This window comes from Bidens hawaiensis, unplaced genomic scaffold (genome assembly GCF_021521415.1).
Source record: "Bidens hawaiensis isolate Kalapana, Puna unplaced genomic scaffold, B.hawaiensis_p1.1 tig00045465_1, whole genome shotgun sequence".
NCBI lineage: Eukaryota > Viridiplantae > Streptophyta > Magnoliopsida > Asterales > Asteraceae > Bidens > Bidens hawaiensis.
Window position 1 is genome coordinate 68,040 of NW_027498095.1, and position 13,319 is coordinate 81,358.

At 32.8% G+C, this 13,319-nt stretch overlaps 1 protein-coding gene across 1 annotated transcript; it reads left to right on the plus strand.

The window, feature by feature from the left end:
• Positions 1 to 5,742: 5,742 nt before the first annotated feature.
• Positions 5,743 to 8,748, plus strand: LOC143595682 (receptor-like protein EIX1). Its single transcript, XM_077074641.1, has 3 exons — positions 5,743 to 6,930; positions 7,013 to 7,971; positions 8,055 to 8,748. Exons 1-3 carry the CDS (start codon positions 5,743 to 5,745, stop codon positions 8,746 to 8,748), a joined length of 2,841 nt encoding a protein of 946 aa, XP_076930756.1.
• Positions 8,749 to 13,319: the final 4,571 nt, after the last annotated feature.

Sequence of the window (13,319 nt, forward strand, 5' to 3'; positions counted from 1 at the left end):
TCGGAGATCGGAGCTCAGGCACTCGTCTTCGGTCGTCGGTGTATATGTATTTTATTTCGATTATTATTATCAGGCCCAATTTTCTTCTTCCTTATATTATTGTATTTCCTAATCTACCCCTTTCATCTTTACATCAATAAATATTAAATAATAATGATTATGAAAAAATCGATTAATTGAAGAGAAACCGAATTAACCGACTAAACCGAACTTTAACAATCGTTACAATTTATTAAACAATGGTTCGGGTTTTGCCTTGAAAAGTTAAATTTATGCCATTCATTTTTGATACCTCGTTCCAAAACCAAACTTGACAAATTGAATCAAATAACCTTAGCAATCGAACTGTTTCTAATCTGGAAACCAAACAACACTGAATTAGTTTGAATGTTTTTTGTTGAATCTATGCATCAGGTTGGACTCAAAATCATTAATAAGTGATTAACTAAACTCTAGTTCAAACATCTTAGGCCAAGTTAATTACTTTTCATTAACTTTTTCGAGCCTAGACGATTACACTGTGTTCCCGAGTTTTATTTAAGGAGAGAAAAGAAAAGGAGGAGAATTAAAAGAGAAAAGAAAGAGAGGGGGAGGAAAATGTGTTACTTTATTTCGTGTTCCCGAGTTTAATGAAAATAGAAGGAAAGGGATATATAATGTAAGAGTTAATAGGCAATTAATGATACAAACACATTTTCTCTCATAATCTCTCCAATTTGGAAAGATGATTATACAATTAAATTTTCTAGTCTTTTCTTTCCCTTCCCCTCCCCTCTCATCCTTAAAAAATCTCTGAAACATGATTCATTCACCTTTTCTTCTCCTTTCCTTCCCCTCCCCTCTTTAAAGTTTAAATAAGACTCGCGAACACAGCATTATATTGCACATGTAAAATGGAACATAACCAAATTGAACTCATACGTAAACCAAAAAAATGAGATAATGGTTTTGGTTAGGGATTAGCCTAAACCAAGTACATCACGATGTAACCTCACAAATGAAGGGAGGGGTGTGAAGGAATACGTAGCATAATTCCATTAGACAAAGGATGAGTGACGAATGATCAAGGATGAGTCTAACCAATCCGTAAATAGGACACTTTACTTTTTTTTTTGAAAAACCAATATCATTAAAAAAGAAAATAACCAATTACAAGCCGTAAGAGACCCAACAAAAAATTATAAATAGTTACCATATAAGACAAGTCAACATAGCCAACAATCTATAATGAAAAGTTAACGAAATTAAACCTACATCAATCTTTTCAATCCAAATTCGCCCTTCGACTGAACACAACCAACAATCTATATGACAGACTTTACAGTTTACTGCTCAAATGAATCCAATAAGACCATGTACCACGTAGGATTAATGTCAACAGATCTCCCAAAGGCTTGAAAATTTTAACGAGAAATATTATTTATAAATTTTGATTGTTGATGCACTTTTGTTGGTTTGGATATTGTATTTCATTTGAAATTTAGTTAATAAACACTTAATAGTTAACACACAAGTCCAAGCCTTTTGAGTTTGGTGTGTTATGCTTACCTGAATGACCTTTGATCTATCAACCTCTCTCTTACTTACAAAAACACTTTACATGCTCTCTCTATAAAACAGTAAATCTCATAGAGGAATTTTTTTTCTAACCGAATTGATAAACATTTAGACACTTGATGTCATCCTTAAGACCCAAAATGAGAGGCGTGTTTTTAATACTTTCACATAAATGAAAATTGTTCCAAACTTTGAAAATCAATAATAAAAAGAATAAAGGTAAAAACGGAACGTCCACAAAGGTGGAAGGTTAGCTAGATTATTGAAAGTTGAATGTTACTCGACAAGAACATTGATAGACGTTTTGCAAATTCCATGTGGGTTTTTAAAAAAAATTATCTTTTCGATCTTTTATCTATGAAAGATTCAGAGAAACTTATTGTGTTCTTTTTTTTTCTCTTCTGTTTATGTATTATTCTTTGGCGATGGCGGTCGTGTGGTGGTAGAGGTGGTTTCACGGTGGTTGATGATGATGATGAAGTGTATACAATGGCTTCTTTTTCGTACAACAGTCTTGAAAGTTATAAAAGAATGTTAACTAACGACTGATTTTGTGGTAATGTTTGGACATTGTTAGTTTCTTTGGTTACGGTTTCGCACAACCACAACACCCGGGTCAAAATATTAGTTGACAAATATAAACTGTTATAATTCCAAAACGAAAATAAAAATCATAAATTTAACTTCTTGTTTTTAAATATTCTCAAATTGCTATACGTTGTATGCTTAAAATCCAAAAATTTATAGATTGTTTTTAAGCAACTAGTTATTACAAATCCATTACCTATTTAGCAGTCTTAAATGGTTCTAATAGTTAAAAATTTTAATTAAATTGTTAATAAATATCTAATTCCAAAGAAATTTTCAAATGCCAAAAATCTAAATCCTATAAAATTCGTGATTGTTGTACTAGTTTTTTCCTCTCAGTAAAAACTTTTTTCTTACTTTTTATTGTAATTTGGGATATTGAATTAAAAAACAATTAGGGCACCTCCAATTATCTAATGTGGTTATAGTATGAATTCCAAACAAAACCCATATAATGAATGCCACCATTGAAGCTTGACAAATGGAAGAGAAAAATGAGAGATCGTTTGTGAGTCCAAAATGATTTGAACTTGTATAACATGGCCCACTTTAATTATTTTACTACATGTTACATCTTTCAAGATCCAAGTGCGTAAGGAGGTGAGTGTGAAAAGTGAAAAGTGAAAAGTGAAAAGAGAAAGAGGTGAATAGTGATAAGAACTAAATGGTTGAGATTTAATGGTGTGGTGGACATCTTCTTCTTCTTCTTATTATTATTGTTATTTTTCAAAATTATTAAAATTTTAAATAATTAGATGGGGATAAAAAAGTAATTGAGTTTTTCTAACCAATGGAGGAAATTAATATATAGATATAATGAAACTTTTTTATTAATTTTATGTGTTTATTTTAAAAGATATAAATGCATATAAATTAAAAGTTAAATAAAGGAAAAATTAGATAATAAGGTGGATGGTTAGTTGGTGGTCTGAAACAAGGATTGGTTATTGTCCACCCATGAAAGTTTTAAAAGTTTGTTTGAAATCTAATGTAACATTCAATGACTACATTTTACCATTGTGGGGGATGCTGTTAGTTTTGTTTCTTTGACATACAACATATAGAACAACAAAGTTTGTTAAGAAATAAAACCCTCAATCTTTGGTTGATTGGTTCAATGGTATTTGGAGTGAGTCAAAATACATTGTAACTTGTAAGTATTCATTCGTTATTGTTGAATAAGGATTTCACCCTTATCAAAATTCACATTGTTTATTTATAACCGACAAATTAATATAAAAAATTCAAGTAAATTGAATTTAAAACAAATTTATTTTAATAAATGATTTATTCGAGTGAAAATTACATAATAATTATTTTTCAAATCAACATGGTTTAGAACATTCACAATGCAACCAATTCGTGCACTTTCCATTGGAAAGCACATTCCATCACAGTTTGCATCTAAGTATGCACACAAAACGGATACAAGGAAATTTATATCTTTTGGTGCAAACTTCATTAGCTTCACTTGATAATCCATTTCCTAAAATCATGCAACAAAGGTTTTGAATAAAAAAATCTATATATTTTTTGTCAATAATTTTAAGAAAGCAATATAATACAATGAATAATAAAGTTTACCATGACAGGAAGCTACTGTGCTAGCAAGTAAAATGAAGAACAAAATGGTGATGCTCTTCATAGTTAAAATCTTCTAATGAGATTATCTATCTAATACATTATTTGGAATGGATATATTTATATATTGTAGTGAAAGACTATGAAAATTTAATACATTTATTGCATTTCAAAAAAAGTTGATGCATTTACTAGTTTCTATAAACAAAAGACATTCATATACAGTATATAAGATGTATATGAGAATTTGGATTAATTAATTGAATTACACACGCAGAAAAGTTGTTGGTGGTGTATCGTATGTGGTGTCTCTATGGGGAGAAGTTTAATTAGATAATCAATATTTGTCGAAAGAAGACATGAACGTCTAACGTCTCGTATGAATTAGTGCCAAATATAAGTCATGAATTAATGATCAATTTGTGTTTATCAAGTAACATCTAAAAGTGGTCTATTTTGGATTCATGCTTCAAAATCATCATTTGATTCAAATCAAAACTTTGTTTTCTAAAATTACGTTCAAATTAAATTTAATTGCTCGTCACCTAAATTAAAAAAAAGTATGATTCTCACTCTCTCTCTCTCTTTTCTGATGGCTAACACGCTTTTTCTAAGTTATAGTTTCAATTTAAAATTAAAATCAAAATCAAAATTTGTATGTGTAAAGTCAAAAGTCACAATAATCGGTTTGAGCTGATTCTTTCAATTTGGAAAATTCATATAATTTTAAAAAAGAGCGTAATATTATCGTACCTGCAAAATAAAGTACGCTCAAGCTGAATTCTATTCATGCTCAAATTCAATTACGTTGTTCCATTACGTTCACATATTATGCTCAATTTTCCAAAGTAACTATGACAATATGATTAACAACAACTTGGTTCATTGGTGGCAATTATGATATCAACAACTGCGATAACTAGCAACTTCCGTCATTAGTAAGCACGCATCAATAATACTTCGGGCGCAACAATAACTTAGTTACTACAGGAGCTAAGTTGCTGATGGAGTTCCTACTCGATCAAGGTCTTTTCATATGCTGATAGAGGTATCGCTAATGTAACTGAATTATAAGTGCCAACAATTTGTCGCCAATTGAAGTACTCATTCATGGAAGAGTTGTCATTTCGACAAAACATTGTGATGATTCCCTACTTCTATGAATAAGGTCTTGTTTTGTAAACAATTTTGTTACATATTTTATACCCGGTCTTGTTTTCTTTTTGAAGTAAATGATTAATGGTTTAGGGGATTCAAAATGTACATACATTAAATTCAACATTCGAATATTCAACTACTCGAACATTAATGGGATGACTTTTTATATATATATATATATATATATATATATATATATATATATATATATATTTTTTAGAAGTTTGTGTTCGTTTGAACAATTAAAAAATTATACTCGATCCACAACCATATAACAAATTATTAAATACCTAAAGTACTTCTTACCAAAACAAATTATTGAGTTGACTTCTATGATAAGATGCTCTCATAAATTAGACTTCAGATATTCTATCGTGAGTACAAGATGTAAATTGACTAAAAGTAAGTTATTCTTTTTGTATCTACCAGGAGATCTTTGTTTTTGTGATATAACTAACACCTCTTAAAATTTCTTTCTTTTTTGTAGGACATTGTCGTAGGTGGCAGCGGTGTTTATCTCAAATGGCCATAACAATTGCCATACCCGATTACGTACCCAACTCCCAAGTTTGAATCCCCCTTACAATGATGATGTTCATATTTCAGAGCTCGCACATCACATGAGCCGTCAGGTGACCAACTCAGTGACATCCTCACTATTATAATATTATTGGTTGAACGTTTCAAAAAGACATGCATGATCATGATGTCCTTATATTATAATCTGAGTTGATTCTCTAAAAAAGTCAAAAATATCTAAAACACTATTAATTTTTTTTGATTCAAAGTCATTTAATGTAAATGCAAGTAATTAGCTTCCCTCAATCATATATAGCAAATATCATATATTGATCACCCATGGGTAGAAGTAAAAGTCCGTTTCGGCTTCTTATTTCCATATATTTACTTGTACATTTCATCTGCTGCATCCGCCTTGTTTCTAGCATAATCAGAAGAGAGGCTGCTGAAACAAGGTGCATTGAGAGCGAGCGAATAGCACTCCTTCTTTTAAAAAACGAGTTCGTGGATGATCATGGCTTACTCTCTTCTTGGAGTAGTAATAGAAGCTCACAAGATTGCTGTTCATGGCGAGGCGTCGGCTGCAGCAACAGAACTGGTAATGTCATAGCGCTTGATCTTCACGGGTACTGGTCAGATGATCTTGACGCTGCCGTTCAATTAAGTGGTGACATCAACTCTTCGCTGCTTGATTTAAACCACTTGAACCATTTGGACCTCAGCTTTAATAGTTTCAACCGGATTCCAGAATTCATCGGTTCCATTCGTAAACTTAGCTACCTCAACCTTTCCTATATTAACTTGGAGGTATCGAAAGTCCCGCCTCAGTTGGGGAATCTATCATACTTACAAACACTTGATCTCTCATATTCCACAATTGTTATAAGAAACACAGAATGGTTATCGAAACTTAACTCACTTGGATGCATAAGCCTCAGCGGTGTAGACCTCAGCGAGTCTAGCAACCTGTTAGAAAATGTGATCACTCGCCTTCCGTCCCTTATCGAAGTGCACCTAGCTAATTGTCTTCTTCCGAAAAATTCTGCTAATACATTACTTCCAATGACCAATTTCTCAAAAGTTCTTTCTATTCTAGATATCTCGAGTAATTATCTTCCCACCTCTATGATATACAACTTCAGTGGCAGCCTTACCAATATTGACCTCTCCGACAACGAGTTACATGGTAACATTCCTGAAGCTTTTGGTGCATTCGCATCCCTTCAGAAGTTAGATGTGTCCGAGAATGGTCTTAAAGTTCGTATTCCGGCATCATTTGGAAACTTCAGCAACTTAAGCTCATTATATCTAGGTGGGAACAGTCTCAAACAAGACCTTCCCCGCTTCTTCCACCTCTTGGAACCAACAGAAAAGTCACTCCAAGTTTTAGACTTGAGTTGGAATGAGTTTTTCGGTTCCTTGCCCGATTTTACAAAGTTCACAGCCTTAAAAGAATTATATCTCAATGACAATGAGATAAAGGGATCCTTTCCACAAACTTTTGAGCATATCTCGAATCTTGTCATCGTTGATTTGGCTGATAACCAAATCACTGGAATGCTCCCGGATCTTTCGGCTCTTTCTTCATTGCACGAATTATATTTTTGAGAGAAATCGTTTGGAAGGGACTTTAGCAGAAAAGATTATGCCACTTTCTGAGATTCAAAGTTTAGGAGCATCCGCAAACCTGCTAAACGGTACGATCACTGAGACTCACCTCTCGAATCTTTCTCGTCTAGTCTACCTTGATCTGTCATATAACTCTTTGGTTCTCGAAATTGATCCTGAATGGTCTTCAACTTTTTCACTTGATGTCATGTCATTTTCGTCTTGCAAGTTGGGTCCTTCTTTCCCAATCTGGCTACAAACTCAGAAGAAGTTTTCTATACTTGACATCTCGGCTGCACAAATCATTGACGATGTCCCCGATTGGTTCTGGGATCAGTTAACACCGAATCTTCGTTATCTGAATATGTCATATAATCAAATTCATGGCACTATTCCAGATTTGATGTATGGGAACCAACCTTATATTGATTTAAGATTCAATAACTTTTCTGGTCCGGTTCCGTTGTTCCCTTCAAACACAGAAACATTAGTTCTCCGCAATAATATGTTTACTGGATTAGTTTCATTATTGTGTGAATTTACCAACATAATCCGAATTGATCTTTCGAATAACCAACTATCAGGAGAGCTTCCAGATTGCTGGATGAACTTAACTAGTCTCTATTATCTTAATCTTGAAAACAATAACTTCTCTGGGAAAATCCCTACGTCGATGGGATCACTTTCATATCTTGAAATGTTAAGTTTGCGTAGCAACAGCCTGACCGGAGAGCTACCATCATCCTTAAAGAACTGCACAATGCTGGCATTACTTGATGTTGGAGAAAATAGCCTCTCGGGTCGGATACCTTCTTGGATCGGACAAAGCCTATCGGAGTTGCGTGTCCTTAGCTTAACATCCTGTGGGTTCCATGGTCCCATGCCCACAAGCTTATGCAGGCTTTCCGGGATGCAAATCTTGGATCTCTCTGTAAACCGTATCTCTGGAACCATACCCAAGTGCCTTGACAATATTAAAGGCATGACGGACGAAATGAAAGATTCTTTTTTGGGCAAAATGGCGTGGGGCTTTCACGTACTAGGCTGTCCATTGATCGGGATACATATACGTTTGAAGCAGTGTTGCAATGGAAAGGAAGAAAATATCAATACAGTAACACCTTAGGCTTGGTAAGTAGTCTTGATCTGTCTAGCAACAGCCTCAACGGCGAAATACCACGTGAAATCACCAATCTCTTAGGACTTGTTGCCTTAAACCTTTCTAGAAACACCTTAACACAGCATATTCCTCAAGATATCGGTAGATTACGTAAGCTGGATTTCCTTGATTTGTCAAGAAATGATCTGGTTGGTGCTATCGCAGTAAGCATTTTGCAGTTGACTAATCTTGGCATGCTGGATCTTTCATACAATAACTTGTCAGGAAGGATACCGACGAGCACTCAATTACAGAGCTTTGGTGCTTCATCCTACACCGGGAATCCTGCACTTTGTGGGCTTCCACTTCATAATCCATGCCCCGAAGATTTGGTTCTTCAAAATCCAAGTACTACATTAGAAACTGAAGGCACTGGAGATCATGAAGGTAAGCTTATAACTCGAGGTTTTTTCATTTGTCTTTGGATTGGATTAGCATTCGGATTTTTGGGATTTTTTGGAACTTTGGCTTTACGTGATTCATGGAGGCATGCATATTTCAAGTTTTGGGATTATGCCATAAATTGTATTTATGTTGTGATAGCTGTGAACTACAACAGGCTGCTAAGGCAGTGTTGACTCCAAATAGTAGTTATAAATGTTTTTTTTTTACCAGTGTTGTTTTCAAATTTAATGTTCTTATTGTTTCAAGGAAGTATTGTTAGTATATATAAACACTCAAATTGTTATTGAAATCATGAACATTCGATCATCGATATTGAATTACATGAACTAAAATAGAGCAAAACAGACTAAACAGACCAATTACTAATACAAAAAAAACATTTGTTTGTTGGCTAACAACTTCTACCAACAGTTTAGTCCGCAACATTCTGACCCGTTGGTGTGGAACTGTTCCAACTCCGAGGGGTGCAAACGAGTCGAGCTCGAGCTCGACTAGGCTCGTTTAACTTATATGGAGCTCGAGCTCGGCTCAGGCTCGACTCGTTTAGTATTTATTAATTAATACTTTTATATCTATAAGTATTTATATATATATATTCAATTATAATATTATGTACAAAATAATATATATTAATTAATACTGTTAAATATATATCTATAATATATATAAACGAAAATCCAAAAATCCTAGGTGTCGCGATGTGGCCGCTCCCCCTTTTTTTGGAGTTACCAGATTTGCTTGACTTTTAAATGGAGGCTTCTCATGCATTTGACCCGAATTCATGGGTATGGATCTTACTAAACCCATATATTCCTTAAACGGGTTATAACATCTCATTAAATAAAAAATTATTCTCACCAAATTATTGATGTAAAAATCCTATAAAATAGGATACACTAAAAATTAATATCTTATTTATTTTAAAAAAGATATATATATTATTTAAATTAAAAAAACCAATTTTATAGTAAAAAAAATAAACGGGTCTTGGGTCTATCAAACCATACATATATTATTAACTTTCATAAATATTATTTATAATTAAAAAAACCAATTTTATAGTAGAAAAAATAAACGGGTCTTGGGTCTCATCAAAACCATATAGCTTTTAAACCGGGTTATAACATCTCATTTATTTGTGAAACAATTTATCATCAAACCATAAGTATATTATTAACTTTGATACAATAAAAAAATATAAATTCAAAAAATAAATAAATATTAGAACAAACAATATAAACCAACCCCTGTAATACGGGGGATAAAAACTAGTTAAAAAATATACAAATGGCAGGCTCGTCTAGACTCGAGAGCCGGCTCGAGTTGGATCGAGCTTTTAGCGGTCTTAAATGTTTCTAATCTTTATGAATTTTTATTAAATTGTTAATAAAAATCGAATTCCAAAGAAATTCTCAAATGCCAAAAATCTAAATCCTTTAAATTTTCAAAATTCGTGATTGTTGTACTAGTTTTTTCCTCTCAATAAAAGTTTTTTTTTTAATATTTTTTTATTTAATGTGGGATATTGAAATAAAAAACAATTAAGTTTTGGAGTTTTTTCCCAAAAGGGTGTTAGTGGAAAAAATAATTACCAAAATGGTGTTCATTAAACAATATTTACCATATAGATGTTATTGAAAGTTTTTTTGTTTTTCACTCCAAAAGTTATTGGGTAAATCTAAGATGGGACCAAGACATGTCTTTTTTTTTCTAAATTATATTTATAGTTAAAATCTAAAATATATAATTTTCTTAAACAATTATATATTTTCTTCTTCTTTTTAAAACCGTCTCTTTAAACAAATTAAAAAATGATATGCAAATATAATTACAGTATACCTATCTTAATCATATAAATAAAAAATAAATGTTAATACTTTTTACGCTCCCATTATGTAGTTCATCATCATCATCATCATCGTACTCAGTATATCTCACCAATAGCAAAGCTATAGTAGGGTCTGAGGAGGGTAAGATGTAGACAGCCTTACCTCTACCCCATAAGGATAGAGAGGCTGCTTCCAGCGAGACCCCCGGCTCGATAGTAGTTTTGCATCAAGCCTTGGACATAAGGCACATAGCACTCAATCATCGGGACACCGGCTGATCGGTACATGTACCCTTGTCTTTCGGCTATCAACGCCACTACATGATGCCTGATTAACCGTCCGTCACTTTTAACGTTATTTTCACGAGATTAGTAAAATAACGTCAAAATTAGTGCAATTTCACTTTTGCCCACCCGAGGGTTCACACATATATACATCATATGTGCGCACCGCAAGCAGGGCTAGCTCCCATTATGTAGTTATTAAGATAAAATCCATCATTTACATTTATAATTTTGTTTTTTTATTTAGATTCATGGATGAGTAATGGTACCCAGTATTGAATTGGGTACAACCAGTACCATTCAATAGTAACTTTCTGGGGTTTCGAAATCGGTAAAGTACTGATACGATACGGTTCAATATGGTACCGGTATTTTGCTTAATTTTTTTCTTCATTACCGGTATCAAAATTGGTACCCGTTTTTTGCAAATTTCGATATTAGTATGGAGATCCTCCCTAGTTCAATCTACACTTCATGTATATTATCTTAATCAACTAAAAATTAGGAATGCATTATAAAGTAAAACTAATTTAAATTATGTAATTATAAATTAAAAATATTTATTTTCTACTTTCAAAACGTACAAAACTAAAATTAACTTTTGTTAACGTATACAAAAAAATAATATTAATTTAAGTATACCCAAGAAAAAACTTGACGTAGTTCTAATAAAGTTTTGCACACGGCAACTTTTTTTCTATATATAATTTCAATACATAAGTGAATTAATAAAAAAATGTTGACCATCAATTTTGTATAGCATTTTAGAATTTATTTAAATAAACGATTACTAATTAAAAAAGAAGAAAATATATAATTTTAATTATTTATTTTAGATCTTAATTACAAATATTATTAGAAAAAAAAAACATGTCTTGGTCCCATCTTAGGTTTACCCAATAAGTTTTGAAGTGAGAACCCAAACAACTTTCAATAACAACATTTTGGTAAATATTATTTAATGAACACTATTTTGATAATTATTTTTTTCATTAACACCCTTTTGGAAAAAAACTCTAAGTTTTGTTTCTTTTACATACAAAATAGAACAACAAAGTTAATTAAGAAATAAAACCCTCAATCTTTGGTTCAATGGTATTGGTGTTGGTCAAAATACATTGTAACTTGTAAGCATTCATTTGTTAAAGTTGAATTATGATTTAATATTTATCAAAATTCACGTTGTTTATTTATAACCGACGAATTAATATAACAAATTCAAGAAATGTTGTCGACCTCGCTAGACACTAGTCGAGCGGTGAGGTAGAAACTAACAATTAACCGGAATAAATCGGATAAGAATTTATATGTAATTTGTTAAACGTACATATATATACACCAAATTTTACATGTAAAATTTCCCACTTTTTTTATTTTAACCAAATTACAATTAATCAGCGCTTAGTCGATGGGTACCGACTAGCGGTTAATCGACGCCTAAGTGTGATTTTTACACTAACGCTATGCGAGGTGATGCGGGAATGATAGGAACACTGGCCCTCCTACATCGACACTACAAATCTCTCAAATAAGGCTATGCATAGTGTTTTGGACAAAAATCTACTAAGGATCAAGTATTTAAATCTGTTATGTGAGGTAAGGTGCTAACTCGATGATGATAAGTGTATAAGCGTAATATTGGTGAACACAAAGGTTTGATCACGAAGGAAAAAGCCCTTAACCAAGACAGTCTTACTTCGGTCAAAACTTATCAAGGTAATCTTTGGTAAAATAACTCCGGTCAAGGATTAATAAGATAATCTTTGGTCGGATTACTTTAGTCAATGATCAACAAGGTAACCTTTGGTCGATGAGTATATGATTATCGTGGTCTCTGGCACACCCCCGGACGGTGAAAACTATCACCGTCGATTATATTATTAGAACGAAAGGTGATTACAAATGTGGTGGAGAATATGATCGAGATTACAGAGTATGCTAGTGTGTAGAGAGTTTTAGTTTCTGCTCTAGTGTGTGTGTAAGTACATGTGTCTTCCTAAGTCGATCATATCTCATTTAAATAAGATAATAACAATAACAATATGTCCTATCTATTCGGAAGTCTCCCACCTAGCCGCTCCACGACCTTTGACCACGTGCCAATAGCCACCCAGTAGCGAGATAAGCGGAAGAATGAGTCTCATAGCCGTTGCTATTATTTAATCATCAATCTTCTAGAGAATTCGACTATAATCATTTATGTTGAATTAGGATCCTGGATCCATGCTCCAGCTAGAAGTTGCTATATGAAGATAGTTGATACAAATACGTCTCAAAGTCGTCATACCTGTTTAACACATCACCATACTAAACGCAATCATTAGTAAACAAGTAATACCGAGGATCGTCGATCCTTTATATCCTGATATATATTTCAAGGATAACCTATCCATAAGACAGTTAATGATAAAAGATCCTCAGTATAAAATTCATGGCCTAACACATAGTGGGCGGCAAATGAAGGCGATGAGGGCCGATTTTATATACCTCTCATTTTCCAACTTCATCCCTATATCATACAAAAATACATATAGTCTTACAAAAAAAAAATAAACAAAAATGAATCCTATAAACAACTTGAACCATCATTTCCCTTCTTTTGGGAAATATTAGGGGTGTGCAAAGTGTATG

Excerpts from the sequence above, each read along its gene's own strand:
- LOC143595682 (XM_077074641.1), top strand. The coding sequence starts at position 5,743 with ATGGGTAGAAGTAAAAGTCCGTTTCGGCTTCTTATTTCCATATATTTA. Across the intron at positions 6,931-7,012 it reads ATATCTCGAATCTTGTCATC|AGAAATCGTTTGGAAGGGAC; the intron begins GTTGATTTGGCT and ends TATATTTTTGAG. Across the intron at positions 7,972-8,054 it reads ATCTCTGGAACCATACCCAA|GCTGTCCATTGATCGGGATA; the intron begins GTGCCTTGACAA and ends TTCACGTACTAG.